The sequence below is a fragment of the Mauremys reevesii genome, linkage group 19 (assembly GCF_016161935.1).
Source record: "Mauremys reevesii isolate NIE-2019 linkage group 19, ASM1616193v1, whole genome shotgun sequence".
NCBI lineage: Eukaryota > Metazoa > Chordata > Testudines > Geoemydidae > Mauremys > Mauremys reevesii.
The window spans coordinates 21,947,307-21,963,055 of NC_052641.1; the positions used below are offsets into that span (position 1 = coordinate 21,947,307).

At 43.6% G+C, this 15,749-nt stretch overlaps 1 protein-coding gene across 6 annotated transcripts in view; it reads right to left on the reverse strand.

The window, feature by feature from the left end:
• Nucleotides 1-286: 286 nt before the first annotated feature.
• The window catches only part of TTLL11 (tubulin tyrosine ligase like 11), a 123,692-nt gene continuing 108,229 nt past the window's right edge, over nt 287-15,749 (reverse strand). For 4 of the 6 annotated variants that reach the window (XM_039506098.1, XM_039506094.1, XM_039506092.1 and 1 more), the window contains one exon: nt 13,299-14,134. In XM_039506098.1, coding sequence (XP_039362032.1) covers nt 13,845-14,134 — 290 coding nt within the window. In that variant the 3' untranslated portion in view covers nt 13,299-13,844. Of the gene's footprint in view, nt 629-1,932; nt 2,262-13,298; nt 14,135-15,749 lie in introns of those variants that run through there. The other 2 variants (XM_039506095.1, XM_039506096.1) reach the window with 2 other exon arrangements.

Sequence of the window (15,749 nt, forward strand, 5' to 3'; positions counted from 1 at the left end):
TCCGCAGGACCGGGGACCTCCCGCAGGCAAGCCACCAAAGGCAGCCTGCCTGCTGTGCTTGGGGCAGCAAAAAATCTAGAGCCGCCCCTGGAAGCCAGCACCCCCAAATCGAGTGCAGAGTTTTCACTCTCTCCCTACCGCTACATAAACTCCTACAGCATCATTTGTCAAGAGTTGATTACGAATTTATTTCCTAACAGCATTTACAAGGCAACGGTGAACTTCGCTTCATTTAATAATCACTTGAACAATATTAATAAAGCCAGCAGTAAACACAGCCCTAATTTAAAATGCTCCCAAGGAATTCACATGCAGCGTGTAGCGTCAGAAGCATCCCCTTTGGGAAGATACTACATTAATCCATGATATCACACCGCCCCGACAACTTCCATAATCTCCTGGTGTTGATCAGATACACAGGCAGCTCCATGTTTTACAAGGTTTTGATCAACTAATGCACATGATGGAGATCAGAGCGAAAAAACAGTGTAGAACAGATGTACCAATTGCTTCAAAACCATCTTTCTGTTCCCAATTAATGAACTGCGCAGTGGCATGCTCGTGGAGCTGTCAGACAGCTGTTCATAATGTCAAAATCCAAACAGGGCTACTACAGTCTATTCCTTCCCTGCCGATGGAAGAACAAGGAAGATCATCAGGAAAAAGGCAGGTTAGTTTAGGGCTACAAGCTGACCAAACCCACCCACAAATAAATACTAACCTGACATGATTACTGAGCTCTTTGATACCAATAAATCCACAATTTGTATCTTTTGGGTAACGACAACGCTAGACGAGTCAGCCCCTCTGAGTGAGCTAACACATGCTTTGCACAGGCCTAGAGCAGTGCAGCAGAGCTGCTGTTCTGAAGAATTCCTTTTTGGGCCCAGATTCTGCCACCCCATACACAGAGCCACCAGAGGCTCAGTGGGACGCAAGTGGTGCACAGATCTTGTGCTGACTTTCTGCATGCTGCTGAATTTTCTCCATATCTGCACACATCTGTGATTGCTTCTACCCCATAAGAACGGTCATAATGGATCAGACCAAAGTGCCATCTAGCCCAGTATCCTGTCTTCCGACAGTGGCCAGTGCCAGGTGCCCCAGAGGGAATGAACAGAACAGGTAATCATCAAATGATCCATCCCCTGCCGCCCATTCCCAGCTTCTGGCAAACAGAGGCTAAGGACACCATCCCTGTCCATCCTGGCTAATAGCCATTGATGGATCTATCCTCCATGAATTTATCTAGTTCTTTTTTGAACCCTGTTATAATCTTGGCCTTCACAACATCTCATGGCAATGAGTTCCACAGGTTGACTGTACGTTGTGTGAAGAAATACTTCCTTTTGTTTGTTTTAAACCTGATGCCTATTAATTTCATTTGGTGAACCTACTTCTTGTGCTACGTGCAGGGGTAAATTACACTTCCTTATTTACTTTCTCCACACCAGTCATGATTTTATAGACCTCTATCATATCCACCTCATGATGGCCTCTTGACATCAGTGGGAATTGCATGCATTTATCAGGACAGAACTTAGCTCTTTGGATTCCCCTGTTAATTAAGGCAAATCTTTGCATTAACAGAATGGCTTCCAGTCCTGAATCTACCACAGATTTCCTATGTGACCTGGGGCATGCCAGGTCATCGGATACTACAGTGGTGAGTGCAGTGTAAGAACCTAGCTGGAACAGAATCCAATTCGGCTTTTAAAGATGTCACTAAATACAGATTTGCTAGGTAAGACCATAAAAAAAAGTTTTCAAAAAGTTCCATCTATTGGAGTTAAAAATAAGCTGCATTTTAAAATACTTCTCATAGATATTTACAGAATAGGTTTTGATGGCTGCAAAGAAACCATGAAAGTCTATTGGTTAAGTTAAGAGTTTTTACAGAGGATCTTCAGTGCACATTTACATGGCAGGCTGTGCCTACTATATACTGATTTAATAAGCTCCATTTAGAAGCTCCCTGTTTTAACAGCACTTGGATAAGTATCCCTGTGATCAGTTCATTAAGATCAACTGGTTACAGTCTGTGTTTTATAAAAACTCCTAAAATGGTACTTAAAAATCTGCTTTACACAAGCAAGGGGTTCTTCTTTTATGGCTTTTTTTACATTTGTAAGATGAAACCAACCAAAAAGGCAGGGAATGCAAAGCGATAGCGAATGCTGCATGGCCAGAACCAGGCTGGCTCCCAGGGCTTCAGGCTGGGAGGAGGCTGACCGTGGCTGAGGGAAGTGGCCGCAGTCACACTGAAATAGGAACAGGCTTTGTCAGTCACTGCCACTGTTTCAAGTTAATTTCAATCCCACTCCTTCCTATACAAAGCGTGTTTTGTAAAGAAGAAAACTGGTGCAACAGTGAATAAACACATCCGTTAACGAAAGAGGACTTGAATTCATTTAGAAGGTACATTCGTTCACTTCCATATTGCTGTTCAAAACCTACTAAAGAAATCTATGTGGCTGCTTTCACCTTCTGATAATTGGCTTGTATACCCAGACCCATCTTGGCAATGGGGCCATAGGCCAGATTTGCCTTATTGTGAACACTCATGGCACAGTCTCCAGCCAAAAATTATATTCAATCCACCTGCTCCTCTGAATTCAGCAGCATCACAGCAGAGGAGAGAATGTTCTGGGATGGGTCTTTCCTGACCCCCAAGCACATGGTCACAGCTGATCAAGGCAGGTTAATTTCCAGCTGATAAACACCTGACTTCAATGAGCAGTGCACTAATACCCTGAAATTCTTCAATCCCTGGCCCAGCAACTGAAAGGACTCAAACCCCAGAAACCTTACAGTTCTCTTTGCATAACAAGAGCTTCTTTCTAATGCTGCCTCACTACTCAAACACCAGTTGATCTGGAGCCACACTCTGGGACAGAAGTCTCATCAAATGTCTTTCTCGAATATACAGCAGCAAATGTATAAGTTAAAAGCATGTGTGAAGGCCATAATGTTTGTAAATGAAGAATTCATTCTTACTTGAGAAAAGCATTGACAGATTGTTTGCCTCAATCAACAAAAGTGAGTGATTGTTTTTAAGTGATTAGGGTTTGAGTGAGTGTTTGCCATACAAGCAGCTCAGTGCTACACACAGGTCTGTAAGGGGATGCACAAAGCAAGGGGCAGGGGGGTATGGTGGCTGGGTTGCAGACAACACAGCTACTAAGCAGACTTCTTACTGTGGATGAGAGGACACCGAACCAGTCTGAACTGGGGAATCCCAAGGCCTTCCTACTAGTGTTGTTTTACTGGGTGGCCCTAACCTGTGTAAAGGGCTGTTTCCAACTCCCATGACCGTTTAGTTTCCCTGTTTAAACTCGTTACTGATTTTGACAAAGTCATGTTTGCCCTAGCACCCCAATATTAAAATATGCTATCACCCTCAAGAAGCATAGCAAGGGATGATGGCCATACTGTATGGTAGGACAGCAGCAAAGCCATGCCCACGCAAATACAAACATGTAAATACAGCATATGCTGCTACTTACTGGTTTGGGAGCTCCTATGTCATTGCTCTGGGCAGGGTAATCGGAAGAGATCAGCTACTCACAGGCACATATCCTAGTGGAAGGCCTCTGTTCAGCTTGAAGCAAATCCACTGACACAGCAAGAGATACAGGGGGAAGGGAGTACCCAGGTGTTTCTTATATAGCTAATTTTATCCCATGGAAAGATAGGAATTGTTGCTCGCTTGCAAAGCATGCTGGGGTTTGTAGTTCTCTAGCACAGTACATGCACCATAAGAATTGTCACTCCCTTGTGAGGTGAAAGTGAAACACAGCTGAATGGAGCTGGCATGGCCTGGGATTATATGTTACTCACCTCATTTCTTCTCACTGTGGTATGGGACCTTGAGGAGAAGAAACTAAACAGAAGTAACTTTGGAGTCAGGAATCTGAAATCCACTTTTTCTGCTATTGATTCCTCTTGTGGGTCTATTTTGTTTCATGGTTTAAAGGGCTTTGGTGATCTTTAATCTCCACATTAGGACACTGAATAAATAACTGCTTAAACCTCTGTCACGTCTCTCTCTGATATGTCAAAGGTGACACTGTCATTTCCCACCCTCCCTCTCCCTCCATCCACACTGAAATATGCGCATGACGACATGTGTGCTGCTTTTATAGCTGGCTACCTTGTACCAGGCATTCTAAAAGATGGCTCCTAAATATTTAATACATAGATCATTACCCACAAATGTATCTTATCAATGATTCATAATCTATGTACATTACACAAATCTTTAAAAAAAAACCTGTTTTCCTACTTCAGAAAAATTAAAGCATTAAACATTCAATGATTCATTCATAGCAATGATAAAATATAGCACATAACTCTGTATGCAATAACAGAATCAATATCTTAAATAGATCAAACTATCCACAGCAATAAAGTGCAACATTTTACAAATACAGTGGAACAAACAATAGTGACATTTACTGTTTCGGGACCAAGTGAGGAGAGCAAATAGCACTTTAGTTTTTAATTGGTAAGTGATCATTCTGAACTGATTCAGGTCCCTGCAGTTTACTTGGATTAATAAATGCAAATGTTTTAGTATGTGTCACTGGCAGTGCCAACCATGACAAATGCAAGGGCGGAGAGGGTTCTGGCCCTCTTCTGTTCCCTGCCTGGCGTCCTGAACCATAAAGGAGTAGGCTCAGCACAACTTCATTGCCAGGTTGTGCCCTTTTGATTTTCCGCCCCTGGTGCCTACAGACACACTGCCGCCTGCCAGCCAGAGACTGGAACTATTGACTTGGTGGGGAGAAGCTATGAACAGTTAACAGAAGCACAAGGGCTGCAGTACTCCAGAAATTCCCCTCTCCTTCCAGAGCCTGCAACAATCTTTCTGGGTATTGTTGCTCTCTGACCCACCTGTAAAGCCACAGTCCACAATCATCTTCAGAGACACGTGCTGAGTTCTCTTGACTCCACACTACACCGATATGTCAATTATTTCAATCTCTGCTGATAACCTTAAGATGGCACAAATATTTGCATTCATTATTAGAGGCCCATTGCTGCAGCATCTGGACCAATTGAAGATTAACTCAATGAAGCAAACATTTTGCTGGACTCTATTTCCATTACAGTATTTGCAATAGAATTACCTCAGCGATTAGTCTGTGAAACTGGGGTGGGAGGGAGGGGCATGAACCTTGGTCTCATGCATTTGATGAAGTGTCCTGGATGTGCCATGCTCCATAGGCAATAACTATTTGGTGGTGTCTCTGGAGCAGAACACCTCTTTTTTGTGTTCACTTTCTATCAAGAGGTTCTCAGTGTTAGAAAAGTAAATGAAAGACGGAATTGCATCAGTACCATTTCCAATTTTTTTTCAAAGTAACAAGATAATCAGATCCCTCGGCTCAACTTTGCCCTCAGATGCGCACAACGAAATCAAAGGTAGTTGAGATTTTGCTTTATAGGTGCAGACAGCCTGTATACCAGCAGTACCACACTCTTTAGGGGCCAGCACCGAAAGCACTGCCATTGCCAAGCAGCCTTTAAAGGCCAGGGAGAAGAGGGCTCCAGAACTTTCACCACAAACCTCAGGAGAAATGGTTACTTAGTGTAACTGTGGTTCTTCGAGCTGTGATGCAAACATGCATTCCATTACCCTCCTTTTGTCCCCTCTGCACCAGAGTCTTATCTCTTGGGCATTCAGTGCGCAAGAAGGGAGGGGGGGTTGGGTGGTGCTGCCTCATATAGCCAGGGGTGGGGGTATGGACTGGAGCATTTCTGTACTTCTGTGGGTACTTCTAGGCAAAATTCTCTGGCTCCAGCGCGTGGGGTGCGTACACACCTAACTGGGATACACAGCTGCGCCTGCTCGAAGGAGAACGCCTGGCTCTCAGTGCGGTTGTTTGTAGTCAAGGAGAACTTTACAGCTTCCAAACAGCACAAGTTGTCAGAGCAACAACAGCACTCCAAGCCCAACAAGCTGGGTGTTATTAGAAACAGCAGCACTGTCTGACAGAGATGAATGATGAGACAACATCCTGAGCCAACTTGAAAACAACTTCTACACTAAGATGCTTCAATTAAACTCAAATTATTTCTGGATTTTATGACGTTTCCAAGTCACTCACTTAACGTATTAAATCAGGATATTTGGATCGGCTCTGGAATATAATGTGTCATACACTCTGATGTGTGTTTATGATAACTAAAATACACTATTATTACTATTCCTTTAAAAGAATAGAGAGCAGCACTGTATTTATTGTCTCGGCTAATATCTTATCCTTAAAATACTACCTGCCAAGGAATCTCCCAGGCTGGTGTTATTCAAGGCAAGACTAGACAGAAAACCAATCGGATTTTGGTAGAAATCTAACAACATATCTGGTTGCAGGGTGCAGTGTAGATGGCATTTTAATGCATCTACTCTACCTTTTAACTGTAGCTCTGTAGATTTAAAAGAAATTGTGTGGTGCCATTTACTCAGAGGCCCCTTATGTAAATTTGATTCAAGACATTAGCTGAAAAGATTAGATTTGATTTATTTTATCCCTTATGTTAGTTATAACCAAGAAGATATCCACTTTCAAAGGTTAAAAAATCAAAGCCATCCTCACTGGGTGGAAAAAATGCATGTGGTGTGAGAATGAGAGCCTGCAAATCGTACAGCTCCAGTCAGTAGCGGCACCAAGGACAGTTACAACTTGGCATCACTTGGGTTGGCTGGGAGGTTGGTCTCTCTCCATTATGGCAGGATTGGATTTAATGACGACGTCTGCACTCCTGTGCAATGAAGCTCTAAGAAAGCCCACCCCCTGGAAAGCAAAGCACTATATTCTAAACACAGGAAAAGACTGACCATCAATAAGCTCATCTGCTCTGGACAACTGATCAGGTTTCGTGTTAATGAGCAAAAAGGTAGCAGAGGCGTCCAGCCCTCGGCTTGAAGGGCTTGCACTAACTGAATAAAGCCACAGCAAAGCTCAATCATCTAATCAACAGCTGCACCGTTCAATGGGATGAATGACAGCTTACCAAGCTGGGACGTAACTACATCGGTGCAAATGGTTCAGTTGCACCAGGGCCCACAAGGATACAGGGGGGCAGGGGGACGCTCAGATCTAGCTGCATACATGTATCCTATTCATGCCACTGGCAGAAGTTCAGCCGTGCCACACCACAGTGGAAAGGGGCCACTGGAGGAGAGCGGGTCCCGGGACAGGGAGGCAGCTGGGATTGGGGGCCCCTCCGGCTAGGGCAACCTCAAGCGTGAGCAGTCGGCAAAGATGCACACAGAAGGTGTGTGTGTGTGTGTGGAGTCACAGCGATGAGGGACGTGAGGGGGAGAAGGGGCGGATATGGGAGATGTGCCCCCCACTTCTAGACATGGAGCCCCAGGTAAAAGCATTGGCCATTTTGAGGCAGAACTGGCTGAGCTGGGAGGCTGGACTGGAGCTGTGGGGGATGGGGGAAGGGAGTTGGAGTGGCGCTTGTAGGGGTTCTGGATCAGACTGGGGGGATGGCTGGAGTGGAGCTAGAGCAGACAAAGGGGGGACCTGAGGGAAGACTTGTGGGGGCCTGAAATGAGGGTGAAAGGTGGCTCAGGGAAGCAGGGGGCCAGAGGAGTGATTGGATATGGGCTGGGGGAGTTGGAGGCTGGACTGATGGAGGCTTGAGGGGGGTTGAGAGCTTGTGGGGCTCAGAACTGCAGGGTTATGGGGGGGAGCTGGCAATCTGAAGGAGGGCTGTGAGGGAAGCTAAGCAGGGGCTGAACTGGGTCTGTGGCTGGGCTGGAGGGGGTGGATTTTGGAATCGAGAAGAGGGACCCTAACATATTCTTGCACCCGGACCCTCTGGGACCTTGCTATAACCCTGCTACCAAGAAGATGGAGCAGGAAGTTTTCATCTTTATAATCAACTAAGGAGAGACAGTCACATTCTAGTAGAAGCTCCACAGCAACATAAGAAATGACACTAATAGATTCAACATGGTGCCAAATTAACAGAAAATCGCTAATAAAAGCATCAATTTGCTGTGTGTGTGGGCAAGCTGGAAAATAGAGCCATGGAATTAGGCAGAACAAAGAGAGAACGTGGTGGAAAAGAAAACAGACGACAGATGAGTGGGTGATACCTGGAGGCTGAATGGTCACTGTCCAACAGACATAACAATTGCTAGTGATGAAACATGGAACAAGGTCAGACAGTGATGAACACAGGCTTGATTTTTCCATATGGTGTTTCCATGAATGAGTGGAAAGATTTCAGTGGTAACCAGTCTAACAAAATACATCCAAGTACCAGTCTCTTACTGGTTTTCCCCCTAGGATGAGCCACCAGGATTTACTGATTAACATCAGGACATTAGCATTCATATCCTGAATTAAACCTCGCTGGTCATTTTTTGTGTGCAGACTGCACTAGCCCAAGGGTTATAGAAAATTCATTTTTGCTTTGGACTCTAAATAAGATTCAGAAGAAATTGCCAGAACTGGAGGATGGGGCAGAGCGGGAATGTGACTTTGCTATTAAGTCCCCAAAGAACAGCCCTGTTCTATATATTCTCTACAGGGAATAATAGGTCATGCAGTTTCCCAGTTGTATAAATATGTGGATTTTGGGTTACCAGTGATAGGTAACTGCATGTGTTGACTATTCTTTGTCTTTTAAAATGGGAGGAAAATCAGCGAAATCACATAAGCAAGAAATAGATACAAGCTCTGAAAAATCTATATTCCATCCATCAGAACAAATAAAGAGTGGCAACATAGAGACCCCTCATCTGAGTTTACTACAAACTGCAGTTTTTTATCTCACTTAGATACAGGGAGCACTGTTATGAGATGAGAAAAATGGATATTTCAGGACATAGATTGTACCACTTGAAAGATCTAAGGAAAGGCACTCACATTCATAACATTTTAAATCCAACTCTTATACAAGACTGTCCTTATAGGACATCAATCACAAGATGAGGGAAACTGTACGCTATTTTCTAGTAACACACTGCCAATCGCAAGACAAATGCCAGATGTCACAGAACAAGAAGTAACCATTTTTCAACTTGTGAATGTCTTCAAACATATTACAATGAAAGTGTGAAAAAAAGATCCTTTCAGCTTCATCTGTTTTGACAGATGCCAAATCTTGGAGCATGGCATTTTATCTTCATCCTGCAATAATCTTTATGAAACTTAAACAAGGCTGAGGATGGTGGCGTCAGCCTAAAATTACACTCTTCACTGCACAACACAAAACATTTCAAGCAGTCTGGCCATTGCAAGAGAAAAGATTTGCCCTTAAAAAAGGGGAGGACAAGTCTGAGAAGATAAAAGTGCTGTGCCATCTGACATTAACATGGTCCAGTTCATATCGTTTCTAATTGGCTGTTTGTCTTCTTACTGCACTCTGCAGTACCACTACTGACTACCATTAGTAGGCAGTTAAAGGCTGCATGCAGCTTTTTTCCCCAATCGAAAGCATACATTCTAAATGTTGCTTGTGTAAATTCATTTAGCCCATTATATTAAACAGGTGTCAAGATGCTAAATCCTCCACTGCAGCGGAAGTGTATCCCCAAAAGTCATTTTCAGTAGAGACATAAAATCTTGTGTAATCGCTGGTATTTCTAATATGCCCATCACTGCAGTATCTGGTTTTCTGCATGCCCTTAAAACTGGAAGCAGTAACTTTTCTGTTAAGATGCATGTGAAATCAAAATATACTGTATTCTTTGGGGCTTTTCATCATCCTAAAGGACAGCAGGTTAGAGGATAGAATGTGTAGGTCCAAAGGGAGACAGAAAAAAAACAGTCTGACACCACTGATGTAGTTACAGCCCATTGCATGAAGGCAAAATCTGAAATATTTAGGAAAAGGGGATATATGATTTTGGGAAGCCCTCAGGTGCCACAGTGAAGGATGTGATATAAAAACCTAGAGAATGAGAAACTGTCCCAAATCATCTGGTCCATAAGCAAAGATTGTTATACAATTTTCCCAAGACACTCTGCTTGTCTTTAAAATAGGACGTGCAGATTTTCCTGCCTCTTTCTCTTATTCTAGAGCTAACATATCCTCTACTGCAGTCAATACAAAAGCCAATCTCCCCTCTCCATTTGTGTTGCCCTACAGTAGGCTTCCTCTGTGGCGCCCTGAGGTATCACTGGAGTACAGGATCAACTACGGTGTTTCATTGTGTAACATCTTGTGTAGGAGTTCAGCACCACAGAACTCCATTTGGGAGAAAACCCTAACAATGGTGATCTTAGTGATGCTTAATAGAACTCTGAAACATCAAGAGGTAGTGTAATATCAGTGTAAAGATCACCACTATCAGTCTGACAATGAAGTATTAGCGTTCTCTCACTTTGGCTAAGGAGACAAGAGCATGGGTCCCAGGGTTGTTGTTGTGGTGCCTGGGAGATCAGGGCCGGCTCCAGACCCCAGCGCGCCAAGCAGGCGCGTGGGGCGGCATTGTCCTGGCAGGGCGGCATTTGGCTCCGGCGGACCTTCCGCAGTCATGCCTGCGGGAGGTCCACCAGAGCCCCGGGACGAGCGGACCTGCCGCAGGCATGACTGCAGAGGGTCCCCTCTTCCCGCGGCTCCGGTTGAGGTCCCGCGGCTCGGACGGAGCTCCCGCAGGCAGAATTTCTAGAGCCGCCCCTGTGGGAGATGATCAGCTATGCAGACTACACACATAATTTAATTAAATATCACAATAAAGACAGTGAGTCAAATCCCGTCTTTAGTTACACTCACTGCAACCCCATGTAGGCTTAAGTGGGATGTAACTGATGCCCAAGCTTTTTGCTAGCATGCTACATGTGAAGGAATGAATTCACTTGATTACCTCTGACAATTGAGAGAGATGAGGTAGGTGAGTTAATATCTTTTACTGGAGCAATTTCCAATAAAAGCTATTACCTCAGCTACCATGTGTCTCTCATCACCTGGGACCCACACAGCTACAACACCTCTTTGGAAATTCTGAGATTTGCAGTTTTCTTTCTTTACCAAACCATAACCAGGTTAATGAAAACACCTATTAAAATGCCTTTTTTTTTTTGCTTAATTATAAAGAGGAATCAAATTTTAAAATTAGAAATTCTGAAATTTAATCACAGATCAAAAACTGCTGAAATTTTAATTTAAAAAAACATACCATTCAAAATATTTTTTTGCAAATAGCAACAATTTTTGTAATAAAATCCAGTAGATAATTACTAACATTTTGCTGAAATTTACTGAAAAATACGCAATTTTATCACAGACCTGCTTGCGTGGCCCATCCTGTCCTATCTTAGATCCTTGTACAACACCCGTCACCATAGTATCTGAGCACTTCACCATCTTTACTGTATTTATCCTCACATTATCCCTGTGAGTTAGGACAGTGCTATTATTGCTGTATTACAGATGGGAAACTGAGGCACGGCCAGAGTGACTTGCCCAGAGTCTCTGAGAAAGACAGTGGCAGAGTACGGAATTGAACCCATGCCACTCAAGTCCCAGAATGCTTTAAACACTAGGCCATACTTCCTCCTCTTCATGTCCTGTAACTATGCTAACTAGGTCACAGTATGGACAGCTTTCAAATTAGCCCTTGAATTCTTGAATTCTAAAGAATAAAAGAAAGGATTTTTTCCTGCAGCCATTTGGGTAAGTGCATTACCATCAGGGGCAATTATACAATGGAAGCTTCCTTGTCAACAGTACCGAAGTTCTAAGTATCAAAGTCTCGCTGAGGCTAGCCCCTCAGTAAGGTCAATGGCAGTGCAAACTAGTGAGTCCCACAACTTCTCTCCTATGAAATAGGAGTAAACTATGCAATTGTGTTTAAAAAGAAATCTAGTAACATAATCCAGCAGGGATTACTGTATTCTCTTGTACAGCTTTGTTCTAATATATATATTTTTAAAGAGAAATTTGAGGACATATGAAAAGGTACAGCTCTAGGTACCATTCCTGGTCCAAAAATGATAGCAAAAAAATCCAATATGCAATTAGTCTAGCTTTTTACTGTTAAATCCATTAGTTACAGGAACAGACACGAAAAACTAGCTCTGCACAGTTCGGTGCTGTACTGTGACAGAATATTAATTACAGCATTGAATGCTGGCCAGAACATGCTACAAGTACAGAGAAAATACGTACAGTAGCTGTTCAAATAATTATTAAAATAAAAAACAAAGTATGGAATTGCTCCTATCTGCCGAGCATAGTTACAGGGTAATAGGCAGTGGCCCAGAGAGCTAGTGCTCATGCAGTACATAAAGCACTATACTGTAATGAACAATTCTAGTTGTTTTCCTCTCCAAAGGACCAAACAATAGAATTACTTCATTTTAATTTGCAGTCTGGCCCCAGAGCACTGCTCTTTGTTATTGCTGTAACGGTGCCCAGATGCCCTGAAAGCCTCTCAGTCAGATGGAGCTACACCGATCTCCACCCACTGAGGACCTGACCCAGATCTTAATGAATTCAGAGGTTTGCCATAATACTAAGATCAAGGCCTAACTAAGGGCCTAATCCAAACTAATGGGAATCTTCCATTGACTTCAACAGGCTTTGCTTTCAGGCCCTATGGGCCTAACTCTACATGATGCTAAGTGCCCTCAACTTCCAACCCAGTGGGAGTGAAGAGTGCTGTGCCCTGAGTTCAAACTCTGGTTCTCACAGAGGCCTTCAGCCAAGAATGCCCTCACACTTGTCCCAGTAGATGAAATGCTTGGATCAATCCAAAATTTTTTATTAATTGTGTTGGTACCATGGGAAATTGGAGTTCTCATGGTGGGGTCCTCAACCGTTCAAGGCCATGAAGATCATAACCAGCATCTGATCCTGACAACTGTGACTCACTTAGGCCTGATCCAGAGGCCACTTAAGCCCCACTGACTTCCCTGGGCTTTAGATCTGGCTCCTAGGCCCTGACCCTGAAAAGAGAACAATGCTGGGGTGAGCCTTTGCAGTTCTCTTTGCAGGATCAGTGCTCATCAATCCATATGCGTGCAGTCCTGCTGAAGTACCACCTATCAATTTAGTGAACTTAATGGAGCTGGTTTGGGGTATACGGGTGGGCAGGATTGGTAGCCATTTTAACCTTTTCTTTTGACATATAACAGCAGTTGGAGTAACAAAGGCTGTGTACAAAGAGCTGGACCCCAAAAGTGGTTATGACTTCAGCGCTTTAGGATTAACTTTAAAAAAAAAATACAGTATGTAGCTGCCAGCACCCAACAGACAAAAACTGTATCAATACACACAAAACAAAATACAGTTAAATCCTCATAAAAGAGAGACAAAGCCTAAAATGTGATCAAATGCATAATTTTGGTTTTTAGTTTTTAAAAAAAGCGCACAATTTATAAATGCCAGTTTGCATCTCCTTACTTGGTTTCAAAACAATGTCCAGAACACACAGCGCAGCTCAAAAACATGTTGCAGAAATTGGCTTCTCCTAGGCATTACTGAAGCTGAAATTCCTTCAGTGAGGTTGCTCCTCTCAGTCAGTGCTATCAACCCCATGATGCCAGTTATCATAAACATTGCATTTTTGCCCCTTTGTCTTCATAAATGATTTTCTATAAACTCTGAATGAAAGACGCAGTTTGTCATTTCAGCTACTTTGTATGTCCACTGGGGAAATAATAAATAACAGCCATTTCCACTGAGAGTCATTACGTGGAAGGGGAAGTTTGCAATAGTAATTTCTGAAGAGCATAAATCAGGGAAAGCTGTAATAAATAACAGTGACTGTCAGATGGAAGAACGCAAGAGCCTGTGTTTCACCTCCTGCAGCATGTGTTCAGGGATCAGTTTCCAGCCCTGTCATTGTCTTTTTTCCTTGATAGCGCTCATCAAGACCGATGATTTCTATAATCTGTAAGTTTATTGGCAGCAGTCATGCGGTTCAGGAGAGGCGCATGAGTAGCTGCGGTGAGGTGGAGTCCATCTGGCTGACAGGTAACCAGCGCTGCTCGGCGTTCCGTTATTCCTCGGCTGCAAACCAGGCGCTTTTCATCGAGGATGGCTAGATGGTATTCACAGAAATCAATCAATGATGCCACTTGCTCCTGAAGTGAGAGTGACTTGTATCTTCTCTGAGCCAGGCAAAAGAAAGCTTCTACGAAGGCTTGCAAGCACATCCCTTCAAATAAGAAGAGAGTTTACATTAGAATCGTGGCACAGACTTCTCTCATATGCTGCAGTCTTTTAATCTAATACGTCTCATTTCTATACCCCTGTTCATCCCAAAGAATGGATGTGTATACACACACACACACACACGCTATTCGTTAACTCCTTTTTAATTCAAGCAGCAACTGCCTAGAATGGTCACAAACAAAAACACCCATCCTCTGCCCTTCAAAGATCAAAATGAGACATTTTCCTTGTATTTGACACATAAATCAAACCGCTCAAAGATTTAAAAGAAGTGTCCCAGAATAGCAAACATGCTCAAATTGGGTTATAGATGGGTGACGTTCCTGAAAGTAGAAGCTATTCATAAGGATATGCTGTGATCTCTACAAGCATCAGTATGACCTGATAGTCTGGCATCTGGAGGTAAATGGCTACAGGAACTATTGATTCTAAGAGGTTGTGAAATTGAATTGACACAAGATCAGCCCTGATTCTTGTTGCTTCAGACATTACACTGAAATAGAGTCTGACACATACTCACATGCTGAGCTCCAGAGAATATAATTTGCCCAAGGAAAAAACAAGTCATATGTGCAACTGAAGTGTGTCATTTTAAACTTTGCTTTCTTAGAGATGGGACCAAACCAAAATCTCAGATCTGAATACACTCCAGATTTCAGGGTGTTTCGGTTTATGGCTCTGTAAACCTGGCCCCATTAATGGGTGCCCTCAGAAATGTACAAGTGAGTTTAACTTCCTGTCCTCTCTGCTGACACTGCCCTGTGCAGCCACCCATACCTGGCCTTTCTGCTGAGATGCCCACTAAGGCTACCAATTAGTGACAGTCCTGGTAGTGGTGTTAGCAATGTGGACACTTCTGTACTAGGAACCGGACTGTGACTCACCAACTTGTTTCACATATGTCACCGAACAGCCATCAGATGGTAACAACTTGGTCTCCACTGACCTAGGTTGGATTCGGACTGGCACCTGGAAGTGAAAGGCTCCATGGTTTCACCATCACTCCTTTCAGCAACTCAGTCCCTCCATTTTTTTGTAAATTGACACTCTGTTGCTGCACATGCAAAAGCACAACTTCCCAGTCCACAATTCTTTGCAGCCGCTTTTCCTTTCTAACTAAAGGAGGCCACAAATGGGAGGCTGGGGCCTGGCGGGCCACACAGTACTTCAAAGGCCAAGTGCAAAGACTGGAGCTTGCATGTGGGCACAGATGGGCTATTCAGCTCATGGTAGCTCGGATGGGTTCTCTGCAGCAGCAGCTGGCCTACTTTGGCTTTTCTAAAGTCTCTTTCTCTGGCTCCAGGGAAAGCTGCTCCTGCAATGGTTTGGCATTCTTTAGCTGTTTCCTGTCTGTCCTTATCGCACTAAGGACTGGTACTTTGACTTGAATGTTCTTCATTAAGGGATTGCAGATGAATACTCGGATTCTCTCTCCTCCCCAACAACAGCCCTTAGCTCCTGCTGCCTTCTTCACCCCTGCCTTGGTAAGACTAAACATTCAGCTGAAACACCAGCGTTAACTCCCCTGCTTTGACGAGAGGTGCCCTGAAGGGGTAAGGAGCTCAGATTTCTCTCTTATCCAGGAGATGGCCCCTCCA